Below are 23,272 nucleotides of genomic sequence, written 5' to 3' on the forward strand. Positions count from 1 at the left end.
CCAGTGGCAGAACTTTTTCTATCTTTGAAAACAGGTTTTAAACAATTACCTGCATCGATAATGTTTAATCAGGGGTTTAAATGCTTTATAGATCAGCTGTATGCTAGTCGTTTAGCATTTGAGCTAACCCTAACACCTTCACACTGGTTATTTAAATGCTGCTGACGATGAACGTCCTTTTCAAAGTTGAACTTCTGGGTTGCCAGGTTGTGGAACAATTTCCCCAATAGTGTATCCACATGTGGTTCCTGTTGGGAAAAGGTTGGTCATAAGTTGAAAAGCTGTTTGGAGCTTCAACACGCCAAGTGCTCACAGTCATACATGTGGACGGAGGATGCCATGTCCACTGCCCTCCACACAGTCTCCACAAACCTTGAAAATAACAATATCTGTCCTCTCTGTAGAATATGTGGCATAAAAGGATTCGAACTTGGCTTAGATTAGCAAAAAAATAAAAAAATGAGCACTGAACCTTTAGAACATCCTGTGAAACTAAAGCTCTCCACTACACATTCAGTGATGTGGGTGTAGCAACTTTAGGGTGACAAAGTGACCTATTAAGTGGTGGGGGTTTCCTGTCAGGCCTCCAATTAATTACGCGGGAACCACTGACTTCCGAATTTATTTACCTCAACAAAAGCTGACTTTGGTCACATCCATCATACGAGCCTGGTATTTGGCCAAAGAGCAGCATTTGCATTCGTTTGTTTGCACATTCGCGGCATGAATAACAAGAAAAAAAACAAGCGGCGCCGTAGGTGGAGAGAAGTGGAGCGGCTCAGACGGAGAGGATGCAGAGGGAGGAGGTGATGGAGCAGCAGTAAGAGCAGATGGTGACGGGCTGTAGCTGTTATTGTTTCATTAGGACGAGGCTGGACCGCGCTGATGAGGGGAGGAGAGGAGAGGTCTATTAAATAAGATGCACACCCGTGGCCTCCGCAAACTCTCCGGAGCTCGCTCGCGCACACACACACACACACACACACACACACACACACACACACACACACACACACACACACACACACACACACACACACACACTCACCATGCCACTTTATTTACCAGCTAATAATGGGCCTCGCCGTCGCCAAATGAGCTTTGCCGGCGCGGCGGTGCAAAAGGATTCGGATGCTTCATTGGACAAATAAGCAGCGTGTTCGAGCCTCCAGCTAGAATACATTCGCAGAATTATTCTGTATTGAATAAGTAAACAACGTCCCCAAACACAGAGCTGCACTGCGAGCCCTCGGGTACACGCTTTAATGTTCACATTACTCATACAAAGTGCTGCATTTTGTTGTGTCGGGTGATTGAATTGAAACCAGGTGAAAGACGACTGCCACGCCGCAATCTAAACATACGCATGATAATATTTCATTTATATTCTTCAGTATCTTGACTGTCATTCCTGCTTATTCTACAAACATGGAGATTAAAAAACTACAACAAAAGGAATTATTTAGCAAAGCAATCAAGTTCTGTTCTCTGTATTGTTCCGTCAGAGTTGAGTCATGGTGGATGAGGCTCACCGGCTTTGGTTTAACAAAATAAACATTGTCTGTTTAAGATAGTTGTCATTAGAATAGTTGAAAATAGTCGGAAAACTCCTGAGGAAGGTTCAGGGAGGAAACGTCAGCTGAATTAATCAAGTGTGCAGGAGAGTCTTCTCTCAGGAACAAAGCAACAGCAGTATCATAACTTCATTTTTTTGAAAACAATGTTTACCTATACTTCTTACAATATTATGTTGTAGGTGTGTCTTGTGTAATGTTGTGTTTTGTTTTGTGATATGTTGTGTTTTGACCCTCAGGGCCACTGTACTAACCTGCTGACTAACAGCACTAGCATATACAGACCATCCTTGGTACTATTGCAAACAAACTATAAGCTCCTTCATCTATGTCAGCAGAGTTGGTGATACGGATTGTATGTTGTGTTTGCGTGTGATGTATGTAGTGTGTGTTTTACTCTCTATGAGCAGGTCCTTCCAGTGTGGGCGCCCTAACAAAGAAAGCAGCGTCAGCCTCAGTCCTGAGCCTGGCCTGAGGAAATGTAATAAAGTAGCAAGAAGTAATATGGTGCAATGCCGGACACACTCCTAAAATAATGACCCTCAATCATGAGTTTAATAATGCAGCGGTAATTTAACTATCAGGCTGAGGGCATGTAAGGTCACCACGGAGGCTATTCCACACACTTATTTTCTTCTTGAATGTGGCTGGCACAGTGAAATATTCTTGTTCTATACTTAGGAAACCACAATGACACGGAGTCATTGAGAGCACATTATGGACAATTTGTGCATGATAGCAGTAGAGTGAGCTTATCTGTATGCAAGGACATTTGTTCTCGGTATTAGTGAGTCCATCCCGGCAGCCATGAACTCACTTCTTTCTCCACTGACTGCACTTAAAGAGCAGTCTTTCACTGTAATACTTAGCTACTAAACATGGCTGCCAGTGGAAAAATTCCTCCGGGAGATCTGAGATCTTTTCACCAGCTGGTTTGAATTTTGGGGGGTAAGTGTTTGGAATTGGAGGCAACACACATGCACATTAGATATTTTAATTCCTTCATGCCAAGGCTATTTTTCTGAAGTATAGCCGTGGGGCCGGTGCCTAAAAAGAAGTTTGAAATGGGAAAAAAGTATTTTGACCACAAAAACTGTGTGCATGCGCAACTATGGGATTTTTGCTATGTAAACTCTTTTTTTGCTCCATGCTGCCTCAAATCTACTAAAACTATAGTAAATGTATTAACCCTCAGAGGTCACATATTGTAGAAAGTGAGACAAAGTGCCTTCAAATGAGCCCACTACACAGTGACTGCCTCCAGTAACGGCATTGCTGCAAAAGACACCGTCCGAGCTGATCTGTCAAACAGTGGGCGGTGCCTGCTCAGGCCTGTGGAAGCTGGCCAATCACAAGGGACTGAGCTTTTTTGGGAGGGGAGGGATTTAAAGAGACAGGCACTAAAACAGACAGGAAGAGAGACAGAAGAGAAAATAACGTGTTTTCTGTCTCTGTTTTTATTTAGTATTTAGAACTGAGAGAACACATAATGATGGCAAATATGAACTGATAAAATAAACTCGAATTAGAAGAGGTGTCATGGTCCTGAGGGTTTTCTTGTAATATGATTCCTGCTTTGTCATTTTTATTGGTGGCCTTCTGGTCACTGGATTAAGCTTTATGTCAATAACGCTCACTTTTTTCCCTTTTGTTTTCTTATGGGCCCTTTGAACTAAAACTTTACAATAGGTTAAATGTCCTTGTTGTCCTTTGAGGGCCAGAAAATAAATAAACCCAATATTTTTTTCAAAATAAAATGCCCTGGTGTTCCAAAATAACTGCACAAGTTTTTTAATCTGCCCTGTCTTTCCACAAATGTGGTGTCTGTCTGTCTCTTGACTTACATTTGTCATAACCTTTAGTGTGTGGGAACAATGCTTGGCTGCACTACATGCGTTCACCTCTGTGCAGGCAGGAGCTGTCCAGCTCCCCTGAACGCTGAAATCCTTCTTGTGAGTGAGCGTGGAAGCAGCATGGGAGCTGTCCGCAGCCTGTGGTGCTGAAACACTCACACGGCCAGCGTCTGCACAAAGCAGCTGGAAGAGGACCTTGTGGTGGAGGGATGGAGGGAAGGGGAGGGCGATTCCAAGTGCATTAGTCGCGCTCCATTGGACCGGGGTCAGAGTTCAAGGCCTGGGGTCGCGCCGCAACGGTGAGGGGGACTTTGCTGTTTGTGCCGTCTCTCCCTGAGAAAAGCAATTTGTTTTCAAGAGGCACCACAGTGGGAGACTTTTTTTTTCTTATATATTAGCCTCCTATTTTTTTCCGTCAAGGTGAGAGAGAAAGAGAGGGAGAGGGAGGAAGGGAAAATAAACTAACACAGGAAGTTTAAAAAGATAGAAGAAGAAAGCGAGTGTTCGCGAGGGATAAATGGAGATACGGAGTACAAAACAGAAAAGGTGAAGCCGTTAGAAAAGACAGAGAGTAGCAAAACAAAGAAAAAACAATAAAGGAGTGTGTGTTTTCAAGACAACACAGTGCAACAGCCTTCACACGTGTCCTTGATATGGAAATGTCGGCTGAACGCTCAGAGCACTGGAGGCATCGTCTTCTTCCTGTCTGACGCCAGAGGTGAGCTCTCTTTTGAAAAAAAAACAGATACTGTAGGGAGAGGAGAGGGAGAGAGAGGGGGAGTCCCTGAGCCTCCCCCGTCCCCAAATCCCTCATCCTGACAAGCTTGATCTCCATTCGCAGACACAGACTCAGCTCTATTATTCGTTTGAATAGAGAATCCACATTCAGCCAGCCGTCCAAAGCCTATCGCAAGCTTTCATCAGCCAAAAAAGAGCCTCTGGAAAGTGTGATACAGGCTGCGAGGAGTGCAGGTTTTTTCGTTTTTTTTTTTTTTAGTAAGCTGGGTAGGTGAACGCCATTCATACGGAGAAGAGTATCTGTGTGTGTGCACGCAGCGTGAACACACGTATTCATAAAAATCCAAGGGAGGAATTTAAAACTCCGGAGCGATGTGAGGAAACGGATGCCTCATGAAATGAGCGCTGGCAACAAAAATCCAGCACGTTATGCTTACTGGAGACGTACGACCGCCGCTTACTAAATAGTTTGGAGCTTCATAAAATAAACATTTGACAGAAGCATTCTGGATTGAAACTCTTCATTTTGCCTGCTCGAACAATGGCTAGAGATCAGATTTTCACATCACTGAAAGAAGAAGAAGTGCTAATAAAAGTAAAAATGCTCTCTTCCAAGTGAAAGTCTTGCGTTAAAAACCTTATTTAAGTCAAAGTGTTTTCAGACAAATTTACTTAGAGTGTTAAAAGTGAAAGTATCGTCAGTACCTTTCACACAGAAAGCCACAAATGTCTGGCTCTTGGGCACAATTGGCATTCATGCTGGGTCAGATGACTCTGCAGGAGTCACAGCTGTTTATCAGCAGTGACGGAAACATGACGCTCGGTGCCTCATATCTGGCACCATCAACATTGCGGATGTGTGTAAAGAGCTCTCAAACCGACCAACAATCAATCGATCCAATCACTGGATTTACACCTCCATCCTTCCACCCCCGCACAGTTATTTACACACTAATTGTGGCCCAGGCAGACGTGGAGCTCAGACTGTAAACTGACGGAATCAGTCAAGTTTGTGGTGTGTGACGATGCATTTTCAATCCAAGAGGGTTTTTAAAAGCTTTCTTCATCTTGACAAGTAGGAGATTTTCATCAACCTATGGAAGGAAAAATTCATTCTTAAAGTTTATTAAAAAGAGAAAATTCTAATTAAAAATCAGCACGTTTGGGGTAACGTGGTTTTCCCCGGACAGGACGGGAATGAAAAATAGTATCCTGAAAAGCAACTAGGGACTGACTCTGTCAGACAAATGTGTAGAAGTATCAGGTAGATTAAAAATGCTCATAACTTTTATTTTCGGCTGCTGATCCACAGCTTCCTTCTTCAGGAGTTGGCCTATTTCCTATTTCCTGACCCGTTGACACTGAGCAGGTCTGGTGTCACGATCCGGATGCTCCAACAAGGCTGCTAATGTGTGTGCACATGGGCCGCGGTGGACACCGACCCCATGACCTACACTCTTAATGAGTGGTTCATCTAACCCGCAGCCCGACCTGCGACCGCTAAAGATTCTATTACGTCTAATTACCTTTACACCCAATTAGGCCTTGTCGGAGGTTGTGGGGAAAATTGACTCGTCTGGTTATATTTCACGTTCTCCTGGTGGAGCACTGAGTCGAGCTCTGCAGGAGGTGGAATCACTCACAGGACGGTTTTATTCAGGAGGAGATGCAAAAAGGGGAGAAAAAAAGGGGGTCAAGAAGATCCCCCGTCCAGCTCGAGCCCCTCCTCGTCCGTGACAGTGCATTAGCGGATCTGCTCAGACTGAAGACTTCCCTCCCGGTCAAGAGGCTGTCGGAACGCGCTCCGCTTGATTAAGATGGATGTGTGCGGCCGGGATGAGGCACAAACTGCCCGTGGCCGCCCTCCTCCCGACTCCCGTCTCGAGCCTGACAGCTGTCTATAACACTGCTGCCTCTACCTGTAAATTATACTAATGCACCCTGACAAGCGGCGTCTATAGGCACGGCCATGCAAAGACCTGCAGTGATGAAGGAAGGCGTCTTGGAGCATCACAAAGGTGAACAACCGGAGCACACACGTGCACGTGAACCCTCCTCCCGCCCCCGCGGCTCGCCCACACCTCAGTCTTTCACTTTCTCTTCTGAATATTAAGTCCGCTCCGCTCTCTAATGCTTCCCAGAAATGAACCCCCCTTCAAGGCCAGATCGATGGGCGACGGCAGCCGTGCATAATTTCTTAAAAAAAACCCTTCTACTCACCGCGTGGTTTGGCTAAGCACCACAGCCGAGGTTTAATGTTTCAAGGCTTGCTTATGAGTCCAGTTTGGTTTGCATCCATCTGGAAAAGTGCACGACTTTGAGGTAAGGCGTCTCTAACAAACTCAAAGACAAGCGGGAAGTTCAGTGTACAGAAAATAAGGTTGACGACTCTTTACACTGGAAGAAAATGTCCCCCCCTGGCTTTGGGGATGGAACACAACACCTTCCACATGGTCGGGGTATGGAGCGTCGCTTTTATAGGGCCCCAGCAACATCTTTTAACCACCTTCTTGACTTGTTCTTCTTAAATTAGACAAACAGAAGACATGGAACTAATAAACTTGACGGGAACTGGGAAACTCCAGGTATCGAGACTACACAGCGGTTATTGGAGCAGAACCCAGGGAACGTCATCAGATCTGGACCTCCTGTGGACCCTGATCCACTGCCAGGTAAGTCGGCTGTGTTACCGACTTTGCATTGTGCTAAAAGTCTCCACTGAGTGCTTCTTTAGTTTAATTAAACAAACTTTTCCTTGTTCGTTTGTCGACACATTAATAGCGAGGTAGCAGTCGGAGGAAACATTTCCTCATTTCCTCTCCGGGATCAATAAAATTAATTACACTGCGGTTATTTGTTGATGATAATACAGAACAGAGCTATTTTATTCTGTAGTGGCAAATGAAACACTTAATTCTCCGTTTTCTACGAGCCTGCATCCTTTTTACCGAACTGAGCTCAAGGCAACTGCTCAAGAAATTATGCAGAAATCAATTCCCAGAAGAAAAAATGAAAAAGGGAAAAAAAAAAACCTCTCATGTTGTTGTGACGACCTCCGCCCTCTCACCTCTGTCTCCAAGAAGCGCCGCAAGGCCCTCTTCTTCTTGATGCTTTTGCGGCGAACATAAACGGCCACGCTGAGCGCCAGGATGACGATGATGAATAGGCCGCCGATAATGCCAGCTGCTATTAGCGGTGTCCTGTAGAGCCGGAGGAAGAGAAGAAACATTAACATTGCTGAAACATTAAGAAAACTAAAAGGCACTTTGAAAGAAAGTGCAAACCTCAGCCAATGAATCCTCCAACCTGCTGTTACACAAAGAAAAAAAAAAAAGTAAAATAGTTAATGCTCTTGAGATTCAACCCTTATACTGAGAATCTATAGAAATGCTGAAGCCAACGGAACTGACTGAAAAAAAAACAATACGAGCTGTTAAAAGGCACGTTTTTCCAGCATGTACCAGTTAGAGAGGAAGGAGAAGCTTGTTTTTACTCGAGGGTTGTGTGTCATGCTCTTAAACAGCCATTAATGGCCTTTCCGTTACTCTGACAACATGTGTTATGCCATCTTTGATTATCTCCCTGACTGATGCTCAACTCCGTCTAATCTATCAGCCCCAAATCTTCCACCAAAAAACACATCCATGACTGAAACTTCTGCCCTCCACAACGTTTTGCAACCCGTCCCTATCGGTCTTCTCTCGTTTTGTAGCTGCGGTTGGAAATCACAAAAACAAGCTCAGACAAGGGGGGTAGGGTTCCATTTCCACTTCTATGTTTTCTAATGGGTACACAGCTATTTGAAAGTGAGGGACTCTTCCATTTCCACAGGTCAGAAGAAATAGCCTCCGAGGCCATGTGCTCCTTTTGGGTGGTAGTGAAGCCACAGTTCGTTCTACAGGAGGCAGGAAGTCCTTATAATTCCAACTCCAACACGGATATACTGAATTTAAGTCACTATGAAAGACTATGGCGTTTAAACAATTGGATATTTTCAAGGAGACACCAAGTAAATTTTCAGCCATGTTTTTGGGGACAAAAAAACTGAACCTGAAGCCAAAACATGATCTTTTCCTAACCCCAACCAAGTGGGTTCGGTTGCCTGAACCTAACCAGCCCACAGTTGCAATAACCCCGAACCTGAAGAACATAAGGTTGCAACACTGCCAAGATTTATTCTGGTGATAAGTGTCTAAGTGTTTAAAGTTTTTTTTTTTTGAAGGATCTCCATCAGAGAATAATAGATAAATGCAATACAAGCATAAAGTACTTAAAATAAAAAGACAATTACAAAAGCTCAGCAGATTCACTAATGAAAGGAATTAAGGAAAAGATGTTAAAAGAACCAGCAGCGCAATTAAACATTAACAATCGAAAAGCACGTTTATTGTTTAACAATGAGCAGTTTTGTTCTCTCAAAGTTAGAAAATTGGATTTCTATTTCTATATAATTTCTGACTGGAACTATGTGTTAACAGTCGGTATGAGACAGATAACGATGCTTGATTTAGAAAATTCATTTTGAACATTATTGATTTCTTTTTTTCGTTTCGATGTACTCTACGAGTGTTTTTCATTTATCCTCCCCCATCACTCAAATTAAAAGCGTCTATCTTTCACAGATTGCCTGCGAGTCTTCCGGGGGGGAGAATCTGCTCGAGGCGAGCCTAAAGGTTGGAAGTTAAAAGCTCTTCCTCGTCACTAATAACGGCACTAATGCATTTGCCATTTACGTACCACCTGCACTCGTGTCTACTACTCAACTCTGTCCTTCTCCCACTCTCTCGTTTTCTTTATCCTCCAAATCCGTATTCCATTTTCACCTTCGCACCATCGCCGGGATTATTCCCTGCCCTTTATCTTTAACTTTTTTCTTTGAAAACACAACACCAACACCTGCTTTCTACCTGATACTCGAAGTTCAAAACTCTATTAGCCGTAGAGGCCATTAGCAGCTAATGGAAGACTCATGTTCCAGGGAGCTATGGGAGAGCAAGGTGCCGCAGTGTTTGCCATATCGATTGTGACGAACTTAAAGAAGGAGGAGGAGGAGGACGGGGGTTGAAATTTACAAAGAGGCAGCGGGTTTCGCCATAATGAGATATACAGCCATGTGGGGAATAGTAATGCAGCAGTTTGGAGAGATTAGGTCGAGAGGAGGGGGGAGAGAGACAAGGAGAAACAAAAAAAAACCTTGGCGGGAGCCATACAGGGGAGGAGAGGATGGCTCAGGAGACGAAGCAGACGGAAAACAAAAGCGGAAAACGGTGCTGAGACACATAACAGAGTAGTAAGAGTAAGACAGCACTGAAAGGTGAGAGACAAGGGAAAGGACTCCTCTAATAAGGAGGAGAGGTTTTCCGGCGGAACAAGCGACACGGGGTCACCAGATGAGACGGGGGAATAATGCCGTTGTAAGAGCAAGCGAACAAGTCTGGGACTAGAGGCTCACCACAGGGAGAGGGAAAGGTCTCGTTTCTGTTTTCCTCTGTTTAAAAGGAGCCCGAGACTTCGTTTTTTTATGGGGCTCGCTGGTTCCTTTAAGTTCTAATGAGTTTGTCGCCCTTCTGAATGTGTTCTAATTGCAAAGATCACTTGTTTTTATTGGTATTCTAATGGAGTTGTTGTCGTGACTTCGGGCTATTTAGGTTGCGCGGCTGTTCACAAACCGTGCCTCGGCTTTTTATTTATTCTGCTCGGTTATTTTTAGACCCAGTTGTTCATTTTTTACGAGAAAAGAAGCACCGCTAGCAGCTGTACAGTTCTTTGCGGGCATTTCACAAGTCATTTGAGGTCTCTAGTTGCAATACATTAAAGGTCCAATACTGTAGAAAGTTTGGTTACCATGATTTTTTTCTTAAATGCTCTGACAAAGCGGGACTACGTGATGTGCAAATACTGTGAAAGTATCAGAAACTGTGCATTTAAACAAACCGTCAAGACATCAGCTCCAGTCAACAACAGCAAGGAGATCAAGAGGGAGAGGAATTCACCAGACTCCCTAATAAAATCTCCCAATTTTATGGGTCATTAAGGTCAGAGAAGCTTAAAAAACTTGAAGCACCCTTCCCAACAAATTATTAATTATTTGGACCTTCTTGCAAATTCGGCATATGTAAGTTAGTTCCCACAACCACCCATGAATAGAAGTGCTGCAGCAATTGGCCGTATGAGAAAAATAAAAGAAAATAAGGTCCCCAGAACACTGAAGCTCGAAAGGTGGCAGGGTCCGCCACATATAAACAAAGTAAACTGTGTTGTTCTCTAAGCTCAGTTTCCCTAAACTACATAGTGCACTTTAGTCTCGGGTCATTTTGGAAAAAAAAAGTTTCACCCACTCAATTTGTTGCCAAGTGTACCATGAAAAAGCTGATACTGCTCTCTCATGTCTGTCTGTCAAGTGTGACGCTGAAGGCATGACGTGATTATCTTAGCTTAGCATAAATGTAAAAAACAGCCCAAGTTGGTTATCTGGCAACCTCAGCGCGATGGCAAGAATCCAGGAAGTTTCCGTTCCCAGCCAAGAAAGAGTCTATAACTTCCTGTGAAGACCACAACTTGTTGTTTTTGCTTGTGTTGAGAATAAACAAAAAAGTTACTGTCACAAGCTTTTCCTACATTTTCTTGACATTGTGCCGAGATGAGCTAAATTAAGCTAAGCTAAGCTAATTTCCAGCTTCACGCAGAAAAATACAAGAGCAGTTTAGTCTCCTCTGCTCTGAAAAGCCACTACAATCACTTCTAATTTCACTAATAATAATTATAATGAAGACGTTGATTATAATTAATGAATCATTATTCATGTGATTCGCACACATTAAATAGTAACAATGGCACAAATTAGACCACACGATTCAGATAAAGTTTAGACCGGAACAAAAAGATTCCCAATCATCCATTAATTAGAAACCACTTTTTTTAACGAGCATCATGAGAAATTTTAATTAGGAGTGGCAGGATCTGATGGTGGTCTACCCTCCTCTGTCCCACATTACAGATGTACCCTCAGATCCCTTACCTGTCCATCATCCCGACACAATCTTGGAGTCTTGGCCCGAGGCACCTGCAGGGTAGACAAACCAGAGAGATCATCCATTAAATCGGGGACAGGTTATGAGTAAACCTCATGTTGTCTTTCTTGCACGTCAATCAGCTGTCACTGGGCAGGAACCTGTGGAAAATTGAATCCCGAGCACGGCTGACCACTTGTCAGTATGACAGGAGGGAAGCGTTTGGGTGAGGAGGCCGTCGTTCTTGTTTGTTTCGGTTGGTGGGGGATATTTAAATGGAGTCTTGGGCCGAGTAAACATTTCTGCACCGTCTGGATGTAGAGTCGAACCCTGGGGGAAATTAAAACGGTCAAATCTCAATCAGAGGAAACTGAGGCACCCTTCCAATATCTATTAAGAATTAATAACCTCTGTAGAGGTGGTGAGAATATCTAGATACAAGCTCCAATTTGTCTCCGCAGTGAGTATTTGTCCACTTCAAACCTGAAACACAGAAATAAGGTTGAGAGGTCAGCGTCAGAGGATTACATTCTAGGATGTGTCGGCCTAAAACAGAGCCTTCCCAGCTGCTTTCTGTCCAAGCCATGTGCTGTACCTTCATCAAGTGACCAGAAACACAACTCAAAATGAATCAGGCATAGCTGGTTTTATTGCAGGTTTGGAGTATTTGTATATTTTAGTGTTTTACTTTCATTAAATCTTAATTTTCCTCTAAATACAGTACGTATCTTCTATTCTAATAAAAGAAGAATGCCTGTGTTTTGTTTCCAGGGACGTCTCTCTCTGATTCAGCATTATCAACAGGATCCCATTACCTCAACAATCAAAGCCGCTGCAACGTAGTGCTGATAACAGTACGATGAGTGAGAAGTGCAGTTTTCAGCATTAGGTAAGCAGGAAGTGATTAGAGCAGACTCTTGGCTGCTCATTAATTCCAGCTCCTTGAGTGGAGGACTTTGAACAGCAGGATAGACACAGGAGAATGAGTTTTGAATGCTTCTGTGTGTGTGTGCATGTGTCTGTGTGTGTCTGCGTGTGCATAAGCGTGCACGTTTTGCACAGGCACGCAAGACACAACAAATTACATAGCAAATTAGGAGAGCAGGCTAACTTTGGAATTAAATCGGGTGACAACTGTGGCTCCTCCAAAGTCACTTCGGCGTCAATTAAATGGTGCACCAAATAGCTAATTAGCAAGCAATCAGTGTCTGTATCCAGTGTTGTGTGTCTGCGGTTGTGTGTGTGCACATGTGCCACATAATTTCCTTTCTGGATGAGTAGGGAACAAAGGTACAGTACATATTGTTCTTTTTAGCAATATTTCTAACAGTAAGGACGCGTTAGGATGACAAAATCAAGACAATTGTGTGTTTTGTGTCATTACGCTTCTGGGGAACAGGAAGTATAATGTACACCTTGGGCTACTCCTTGAGCATTTCTCCTCATACATTTTGGCAAATTATTATTAAAAGTATGCCGAATTAGCTATTAGCACTTCTTGTTCATGATGAACCCATGCACGTGCACACGACTATCACTGGGTTTCTTTGACTAAGTAAAACCTTAAAACTTGATGATTTCAAGCAGCGTCTCTTTCAGATATTTAATACTGGCACCATTTACAGGTATGCTGAATTAGCTGCTAGTTGTTCCTGTTAGCAGTGGACCAATGCATGTTAAGCCAACCATCACTGGATTATTTAGACAGTGAGGAAAACCTAAAAATGTAAAAATTCACAGGGACGCTCTGCACCTTTTATTTTAAATTGCCACCATTGCCACCAATGGCATGCCGAATTAGCTATTAGCAATTCACCTTTGCAATGAACTTGTGGATGCACAGACAGTTATCACTGGGCTACTTTATAACTGAAGAAAACCTAAAAGGTGAGAACTGTAAGGCAAGTTCAGCAGTTTTAATTAATGACTTTTCCCTGAAATTGAAACAGAGATTCCTGTGTTTTTCTCTTTAAAAAAATAAGGGATTTCACACTCAGTAAAGGAATTTTTCTCTTTCGTTTTTTTTTTTACGATTGGTCCCTTTCACCACTGTGTGTCTCACAGTTTCAAAACCTTTTCAGGCTGCTGGTTTAATCGTCTGCTCCGTTTGAGCTATTATTTAGCCAGATACCAGCTCTTTACCCGCTGTTAAGGTGCCATTCTGTTCCTGACACTGACCCCTGACCCTCTGCAATGTCTCTTTTTGGCTCACGGCCTCAGCGTCGGCCTTGGCATTAATCCAGAGCACCCTGCAACTGGAGGGCAGGATGGGATGACAAGGCATGATGGAGGTGTTGTCATTCCACCGACAGATTAGTGTTCACACAGTCGGGATCAGGCACTTGTGTGTCTGTGTGAGTGAAAGCTGTCACAGGAAGAATTGTAACCTCACATCAGTCTTCTCTCCCGTTATATCCATTGTCTTTTCCCTCTTCTTCAGCCCGTCCTCTCCTGTAGAGCTGCTCTGATATTTTCGACACTTCCAGGGCAGCAGCAGTAAAATGAAATGACCTCGTGCTATGTGAGAGACGGTACATTGAGTCCCTTCCCGCCCTCGGATCATATCTCCGGCTCTGTTGCTAGGTTTCGGCGCTCTAACATTGTTTGCAGAGTCCACTGACAAGCTCCACCTCAGACCCTCGCCCGCCATCTCTCGCTCTTTACTGGCAATCCCCAATTTTCAGCTGCTTCCTCGCTGGTACGCTTCCCAGTATGAGTATAACAAAAAAAAATGAAAGTTCAAAGTTGCAGCCATGTTGACTTCAAAAGACAAGAGGGGATGAAGCCATAAACCCTGCTGGATACATGACACAGGCACATTTTCTTTGTTTCCACAGCCTCTCCATGCTTTTTCAAAGACTTGTCCTGCTCTGGCCTCTGCATGAAAACGTGTTTGTTTACAGCCGGGTGCGTGCTGCGCTGTGGTTTTATTTTCAAGTATGTTTTTGGAGTTTGTTTGAGCAATGCGCTCAGCGCTTCTGCAGCCAGAAATGCAGCGGTCATACCAGGTAACCCGAGTATCTGTTACATGCACACATCACGTTTTAAAGGTGCAGTATGTAGGATTTGGGATCTGGAGGGACGGCAATATTTAAGTTTATAGGAAAATATGCCTTTTTGATTTGTGCCACGAGAAGATTAATACTTCTTTATGTCTGTCTGTAAAATAATACAGCTGCAGCCAGGAGCTGATTAGCTTAGCTAAGCATAAAGGCTGGAAACAGGGGGAAAGTGCTAGCTTGGCACAAGACGAAAAGAAATTTCCTGAGTCATTCTGAAGCCAATGAGGAAATTCTGCATTCTCTCTAATTTGTGATTTTCTGATTGTATGTAAGCTTATGAGGAAATGACCCTACTTCTAACTTGATTAATTACCTCAGTGAGTTTCCTGCTGTGTTTATGGACTCAATCACTGGCCTCAAGTCTTCTTTAATGCAACATGATGAACATTTTGTAAATTATGGTCCCTTGTCTTGCTTATTTAGCATATTCAAGTTACAGTGATGTAAAGTGGATATAAAAGCAATAAATCCTCACTTTCCAGAAGCTGGATCGAGATCGAGAACTGGAGAAAGTTTGGCATTTTTTGCTAAAACAATTCATCAATCACCAAAAGTGCTGGAGACTAAACTTCTGTTGACAGGCTTACCAATTAACTGAGTTGTAGCTCCGCAGTAAAACCCTCTCCCAACACCAGCTACTTCCAGACATGGTATAAAAAAATTGTTTTTGACAGCAGCGGTGCAGTCGGCTCTTCTATTCATTGTTCCGGGTCAATTTGACTCTGTCCTGTTGGTACAATAAAACTCTATAATGAGGTGTATATGGACCTTTTGCATCTCAAGCACTTATGCAGTTTAAAGCTGCGTATTCGAGGAATCTTTAATCATAATCCAAAGCCCATTCAAAGCTCTTGAAGTTGACCTTTTGCTCCAGCGGATGTTTGATTTGTGACGTCTGAATGTTCGGTGTTCAAGCATCCAACAACTTCCAAGTCCCTCCTCTCCATCTTCTCTTTCTCACATTTTCCCACCGTACACCCCCGTCTTGCTTCGTATCCCCCCTCTAGCTGCCGTCTCTCTAAAACCATCCCTTCATTCATAGTTCATCTGCAACGTGCTCCACGTGGCCTTTGGGGGTCAATGCATTCTGCCCCTGCCCGAAGGGACCCCAGGAGCCAGCTACAGGTCGGGGGAATCGAGCAGCTGCAAGATTAAGTCATCTGCTCTGCCTCGCTTCTTTTTCTTTCATTCTCTCCTCGGGAGGGAGGCGCCTCGTGTCCAATGGAGCATGTCTTCACTATGGTTAATAGCACCTAAGCCAGGGGATTCTCAGGCGAGTACAAAGAGGACGAATGCTTAAAAGAGATGCATCAATTTTTATACATCTCCACGTGTTGTCCGGCTTCTTACCCCTGGGTGCAGTTAGCATGGCAGGGATGACACTCGTTGTTGGCCTTGGCGTACTTGAAGATGAAACTGTTGGCCCCCTGCAACCCGTCAGGGCACTTCTCCACGCAGTTGGGTCCATCTTTGAAGTGGAGGCATTTTACACACTGGTCCGGGCCCTGAGGGGAGAGGAAGAACAAGGAGGAAGGAGATGAGAGGAGGAGCAGGAGGCGGCAGACAAGGGAAGAATAAAGAAAGAGGAGCAGGAGAAGCGATTAGTGTGGTGGAATTGTGAGTCCAAGTGACGGGCGGAGAGGTGAGGGGGGAAAAACAAAGCAAGGGAGGAATTGGAAGAGGAAAGGGTGGATATAAAAAATTGAACAGATCACATTTGGACCCGGCGAATCATGTCAATTTGCTCACTTCCAACCACGACTAATGTGGCTGGCGGAGCACACATGAACTCCCGCTCAGTGATGTATAATGTGCAGAGAGAAGAATTGGCGAGAGTGTATTCGAGCTGCGGTCCAGCCTGTTTAAATTGGCAAAACGCACGAGGAACCAGGTCGTGTCAAAGTGTGGCGCATCGCATGTGATGGAGGAGTCGACAAGTGGTAACTGAGCTCGGCCGCAACAGGATCATGAATAAGTAACACGGCGAGGAGTGTGTGTGGCTGATTGTACCTGAGGGGTGTGTGTGTGTGTGTGTGTGTGTGAAATGTGGCAGACGGTTGCATCCCGGCGCTCAGCTGCTAATGACGACCGCGGTGACCTGATGGACAGCCTCTCGCAGTTTGACACATGCGAACGCACGCCATCAATAAACATTATTCTCGCTTTGCATGTTTGTGTGCGCGCGTGTGTGTGAATGCATACAGATGTCAGAATGCATCGGGGTATGTCTGTGTATGCCGTGCGCATGTGTATCCGTGTGCGAGAGCGCCCGTGGATGATTGACTCTGGTGTTATTTACTACTCAACTGTGACCGGCATCTCAAAGTCAGCAGCCTCTGTGCATCCTTGAGAAGTCGCTGCTTCTTCCTTCATCTCTTATTCTCTCTCCCTCTCCTGCTCTGTCTCCAGAGACAGTCATAAAAGGTTACTCACACAGCGACTAAATTCCACAAAATAAGTCATGCGGCACATTAGATACAACTTTCTGTAGTGTAACTCTGCAAATGTAAAATTATATATATATAAATATATATATAGTGGTTTAGCAGACCTTTTTTCCAAACCAAGAATGTGCTTCTCATTTTTATTAAAGACATTTTTTTCTCTACTCCAACTCAAATCTGCCGACACGACCTTCATTTTGCAGAAAAAAAAACAAAACTGCATTGGTCACGTAGAAGCAGAGAAGTTGGACCCCAATGCACGAGAATGGACAGAGTTTATCTTACTGATCGCCGCAACACAAGGGACAGGCAAACATGTAGAAACATCCGGGGAACAGCAACAGAAGGATCAGGGGAACTGATGGAAACTCAGCAGGAGCAGCATAACGGATGTTAACAGGTTAACAGATACTAAGCAGTAGTAGGATAATGGAAACTGAGCAGGAGTGACTTGACAATGACTGAACAAGAGACTGGACTTAAATACAAACTAAACAAACAAGGCAATGAGGTGCAGACAAGGGAGGTGCTGATTGGTTTAAAAGCTACATTCTCATTGTGAATATCGTTTAAAAAAAATAGACTAAAATGTCCTGTTTTACTTAATTGCCGATTTTTTTTGTTCCAAACGTGAAGCACTTGTTGTCAAAGTTTTGATGAGTTTTAAATGATTTACTTGGGTTTTGTCTGAGGGCACTGGCACCTCTTTTTCTGAAGATGAATTACAATGAGATTTCTCGCCCAGTGTGCTGTTTAATGTTTTTGGAGAACTGTGGGTTTGGCTGTTTCAGAGGATTTGTTGACAGTAATATGAATATTGCCAGGCTCACTCTTCAAAACTTAGCAATATCTAATCGTGGCCCATGTCATGTTGCAAACATTTCCTTGTTGTAAGTAGAGTCATTTTGTTCTGCCCGGATTGATTTATTTTGATCGAGGCCTGAGGATGGGAACATGTTCAGTGATTCAAAATGAAGAAAGGCAGAAACACAGCAGATAACCATATAGATTTGTGTTGCAGAAATACATGTTTTCTGCTTTTTCATCCCCTTTATCATTCAGCTCCAGCTTTGGGAACCGCTGGTTAACACATTGTAATTCAAATGATGAAATGACTGATGCAGCCTTTCAGTGGAAGCATGCTTGTTGAACATACAGTTTGTATGTCTGTGTGCTCATCTGTGCATCTCCGCTGACATTTCAAAGGGAAATTCTAACATTTTGGAGCGTCGTGGTGTGATCGCATCCCATATTCCAGAAGTGACTTTACTGGAAGGTCAGCAACTAATCTCATTGTGCTGTTTTGAGACTGTGTGTGTTTGTGTGTGTGTGTGCGCGCTTGCCAAAACCATGCCTCCCAAAGTAGCCACAGCAGTTTATCATTCCTCCCATTAACCTACCATTCACCTTTGCAAACACAGCACTTATATCTCCTGCAATCCCGCGCGTGACGCCGAGAGACTCCCACAAAATAAGTTGGAAATCCACTTTAGCACGCAGGAGATATGAGAGGAAAAATGAGAGTGGTGTTTTGTTTTTTATCTGAAAGTGAAAGGACTATTGTTACGTGAAGGGGAAGTTGCGCTCGAGGGTGGCTGAAGTGTTTTCTTACCTGGCCGAGACACGTCATGGTGTTCCCGTCCATCCTCTCACACTGGTTATCACACTCCAGGCACACGGATCCGTTGGCAAATTCCCGCACTTCCCTGGCAGAGATAATCGAGATAGAGATGCATGTATTATAGATTTGAGAGCGCACCCGCATTGAAATATTGATTAAGAGCCTGCTGTGGGGAGATTTTGAAGTACGCTGTGTGCGTAAGAGCGCAAGCTGTACATAGCAGCCCTTTGATTTTAAACCAACATGTGATACAGCATCAAGAAAGCAATCTCACACCTTCATTTACTCGCGGCCATCTCTGGCTTTCTGGACTGCTGGAGTGCCCTCTGGAAGAGGGGCACGCTGGGCAGCGAGCAGCCTGAGACTATTTGATCAAGTTAAAGGCTTAGCGTGGTCAATATGTTAACTGAGACGGGCCCATGAATAATGAACAGCTTCTTAAATCACGGGCAAACACGAGGTGATGCACGGGAGGAGGGAAGGGAGCGGAAGGAGAGCTTGTGGGAGAAGGAAAGGGTGGAAAGAGAGGGCGGACTTCTCCGGACGTTTTATTGGCGACCCAAATCAGCTTGTTTCACGTGGAGGTGAACCAGTTCCAGACAATTTTTTGTGGCTATTATTTATTATCTATTTTACCAGTTTTGTGGGAAACCAAAGCAGCTATTTTAAGCCAAACCATGCATTTCCTAACCCTGACCAGCTGATCTTTGTGCCAAACCTAAGCATAGCATAAGCACAGCATTATGTCTCGAGAGAAGTAACAAAATTAACCTTAATGTACCTAAAGTTGCAACAAAGAAATGAAATCTGACGGCAGTTTGTGCGACTGGTTCAAGCCTGGCCGACCCTTTATTTATCCATCTGGAGCAATGCGTTGTAGGTCATGATGGCTTTGTTTTCCCCGCTTAGACTTGTGAAGGAATAGAGGTAAACAGTGGAGCTCAATATTGGGTTTATACGCTGCAATTACACCAACAGGAGCTGCACAGCGCCTCAGGCCATACTGCCAAATCCTTATATGTGCATATGTGTGTGTGCATGCAACCGATCTATAAATGTCTCCCTTTGTTTGTGTCAGAATCAGCGTGTTTTTTTGATGTCTGCGGCGAGCAGAGGGTGGCTGCTGTCAATAAGAACCGCCGCCGATCAAAAACACTTTTCACATCAGAGGGATCGATGGGCCGATGAGGAGGACAGACGTCCTCAGAGGAGGATTCACCCAGTTACAAACAAGGCCCGTTCTCACAGTGGTGAGCTAATGAGAGTGACTCACTGTTTGTGTGTGTGTTTTGTTTGTATTTGCAAGCGGTGCTACCAGGGTGGAATAAAGACTCGACGGCTTCCTTCCTTGTGAGACACTTTTTTTTTTTTTTTACGCAATCTTGAACTGAGGAATTTGAATCTCCTGCGGGTATGTGTGTGTGTGTGTGTGTGTGTGTGTGTTTTTTTTTTTTTTGCATGTTCATGTGGTGAATATCAGATGGAAACTTTTCAGTCTTGCTGGTTCTTAAAAAAAAAAAAGAAAAAGAAAAAAGAGACACTCCGACACTCCCGAGTTCAACTGTAGCACATTAAAGGGCAATAAAAATAAAGATAAAACCCTAGATTTCCCTTTTGACGAGCCTTAATGTCAGAACATCTTCTTTTTAATGGTCCTAATGGTTCGTCGTGTTCACAGCGTTTCATCTCAAACATCTAAATCCGCAGTATCACAGAGTGTCCCTTTATTAGTAATGTTTTTTGGAGGACTCAAAGGAAAACTCCCACTGCTCTCTTTACATTTCTCCCTGGTCTTTCTTTCCCCTTGTTCCAAAATAAATTAGATTTCTCTCCTGGAAGCTCTGTCCAGGGGAATCCTTTAGAAAAGGGCCCAGGCAGAGGAGAGATATCTCTTTTGTTGGTTGAGGGGAATAAAAAAAAAAAAAAAATACATGGAGGAGAATGGGCGAGAGACAAAGACCTCTGCAGCGGCGCTCTCCAGGGTCATTTCCATTCTGTCAAAGCCGTTCCTCCTGATTGGCCCCCTTCACGGCTGGAGGTGTGCGCCAAGGCCCCACCGGGGGGACGGCCTGATGGGGGGATTAGCCCTGTTTTAGCAGGATTTTAAGCGGGACCGTGGCCACCATTCAAACCTCGGAACCTGCTGCAAACCAGAGCATGGCCAACCCATCCGAGCAACTTTTTTAATTAAGCACTTTCAGCGCCTCCCTAATCCGCTTCCTCCCTCCAAACCCCCCCAACCCTCAGTGGACGCCATCTCAGACGTTTTCTCCCCCCCCACCCCTCGCACGCCTGCTTTGTTTTATTCAACAGATGTATAAACTAAAGGGAATTAGTGCCTTTCCTCATTAAGAACAGAGACGTATAACGAGGGCGAGCCGAGGAATCTTAAGGTTTTAACATCGCCAACCTGAAAACATATTTAATGAGCGAATACATTCTGTGGAGATATACAGTCGAATACAATACATCCAGAGCAGATATTTAGTCGACCTGCTGGGAACACGGCTGAACCACAGATACAGTGAGTGGAGCAGAGACTTTTCAACCAAGCGCTCCTCGGACTGTGAGACGAGGCTGAAACAGTGCTAGCTACAAGGTTGCAAACGTAAATTTGCAAATAGTGAATGCACTCCATTTACCGCTCAAAGCACTGGACCCTGATGGCAGAGGATCCTAAAAGTACTGCTCATTCAGGTCTGTTCAGGATACACTGTTCGGTGCAATAACTGTCACCGGTGATGAAACTGTAAACCTTATCTCGGGATTCAGGAGTGGTGGCTGCCGCACGTCTAAATATACCACCACCCTAATCTTGTACAGACAGCGACTGTTTCAGCAGTTTCTTCTTTCTTTTTTTTTTTTTTTACAAGACAAGGTAAATAAACAGAGCGCGCCTCAGCACTGACAGCCTGGTTTCATCAGCTACTTTCTGTCAACATGAACTTTAAAGACGCCCTGATATTGTTTAGCTGGTAGCGTTTGAGGAGCGGCTGTTCGACGTGTTGGAGTGAGGTCCGCTCAGTCTCCCAGACAAAAAGCTCCTGTTGATAATTGACCATTCTGTGCCCTCCAAGTAATTCAGTGATCCGTTATTGCATATTCAAGCCAACGATATTTAAATACAGGATACAGATTACGTCTCATACTGGCTTGAATAAGATGGAAAGTACATAGTGTGAGTCACCAGTTGACAAAAAAAAAAAAAAATCCAGGTTATCCAAGGTTTTCCAGCTCAAAAAAAGCTCCCCTTTACCTGCCGAAGGTACGCGGACTTGATGCATGGCAGGTGGCGACTTCTTTGCACAAGGCCAGCCTGTAGGTTGCGGATATTTTGATTTACTCCAGGTCGGAGACGGAGAGCAGAGACGTGGGGCCCCAGCTTGCGATGCATCACAGCGACTGACTGTATTTACAGTATAGGAAACGAGTGTGCTTCAGCAGCTCCCCGCCACGCGCCTCTTCCTCACCAGTCTTCTTCAAAGCCCTCGCTGTGAGCTGTTTTTGCCGGCAACTTCAAAGCCTCCCTCCCACAAACGGCGCCGGGAAAAGGACCGGCAACAAGTCGACATGACCGAGGGTTGCTCGCTCTCGTACACCCTTCTCTCCCAGGCATACGTGCACCACCCCCCTCCACCCTCGGGGGAAAAACACAAGCTTGACATCACGGCTCGCAAGAAAGTCATATTTATCTTGTGGCAGGCGCTGTCGGTACAGTCTTATTTTAGACGGATGCTTTCAAGTGCTGCGATTCACAACATCTCCTCGTTCATTCAAGAGGAGCACAAAAGGCTGGAAACTACATCTACAAAGAAGTGTTCCTCCCCAGGTGAGTTGGCAGTGATCTTTTTGATGTGCCTCTAGGCAGCATAAAGCAATGACCTGAATGCAATTATTCACACGGAAAAAAACAGAACACGAGTGGATCGTGAGGACAATCCGAAGGCCTTTGTCGTGAGTGTCAGTCATTCCGCGGTGAAGAGCAGTAAACACTCTTGTCTGTCAGCGCGAATGGGCACTTTGTAATAAAATAGAATTCTTCAACAGTATATTCAAATTGATTCTGGACAATGGATGTAACGCTCAGCCAAATGCCCCTGTAATGTTCACGCTAACCGTTTCATCTCATTACATTCGTGCCAATCGGCAATTAGTCTCTCCTCCTGCAGAGCCCCTGAGAGTGTTTTGACTTCCTCCTCGAGCATCGAAGCTGTATGAACTGATTCTATTTCACCTGCTCGTCACGTCTTGGCTGTTTGCGTGGGGATTTAATGTAGCCTCACGTAAAACCATAATGATCTGACGTTCAGGGAAAAAAAAAGCTCATTTTGATGATTTGTGTCAGATCAGCTCAAACAAACCAGAGTGCATCAGAAGAGGAAAAAAAAAAGTGTTTGCGAACGGACTGCTCACCCGTCGAAGAGGTTGCAGGACTCGACGCAGGTGCGGCCTCGTCTGAAATATCGGCAGGAGAGGCACTGGTCGGGCCCCGGGCCCCAGCACCCGTCGTCTGAGCACATCCGATCACACACCATTCGCAGCTGATCTGTGGAGAGAAAGGAGCTAACTGAATGTATCTAATCAAATATGTAAGCAAATGCAATCATACACAAATGGTTTCAGGCACTACCGTAGCCTGCACATACACACATAATGCAATTCCAGCAAACTGGGAACATGATACAGCACATGAATTGAATTTCATATAAATAAATACACATGTAACTAGTAACTCAAGCAGGAAAATAAATGTAGTGGTCTAAAAGAATGGCTATTTGGCTCTACAGTGTAGTGAGGTGGAAGCAGAAAATGGAAATGATTAAATTAAAGTGAAGATTAAATAAGAACAGTACTTGATTAAAGGTGGACAATAAATAGACGCCACTGCTTCTTGTTATGTGTGTGTGTGTGTGTTCTTGAAGCTGCCGGCTGTAAAACTGGTATTTCCCACACCTCCGCCACTGAAGAGC

General features: G+C 44.3%; 1 protein-coding gene across 5 annotated transcripts in view; it reads right to left on the reverse strand.

The window, feature by feature from the left end:
* LOC119015032 (receptor tyrosine-protein kinase erbB-4-like) overlaps positions 1-23,272 on the reverse strand; it is a 276,642-nt gene that overhangs the window by 56,759 nt on the left and 196,611 nt on the right. For all 5 annotated transcript variants that reach the window (XM_037090594.1, XM_037090591.1, XM_037090592.1 and 2 more), the window contains 5 exons: positions 22,716-22,848; positions 18,294-18,387; positions 15,588-15,742; positions 11,184-11,228; positions 7,233-7,365 (listed from right to left, as the gene is read on the reverse strand). In XM_037090594.1, coding sequence (XP_036946489.1) covers positions 7,233-7,365; positions 11,184-11,228; positions 15,588-15,742; positions 18,294-18,387; positions 22,716-22,848 — 560 coding nt within the window. The remainder of the gene's footprint in view (positions 1-7,232; positions 7,366-11,183; positions 11,229-15,587; positions 15,743-18,293; positions 18,388-22,715; positions 22,849-23,272) is intronic.

Source organism: Acanthopagrus latus, chromosome 24, assembly GCF_904848185.1.
Source record: "Acanthopagrus latus isolate v.2019 chromosome 24, fAcaLat1.1, whole genome shotgun sequence".
NCBI classification, from domain to species: Eukaryota; Metazoa; Chordata; class Actinopteri; order Spariformes; family Sparidae; genus Acanthopagrus; species Acanthopagrus latus.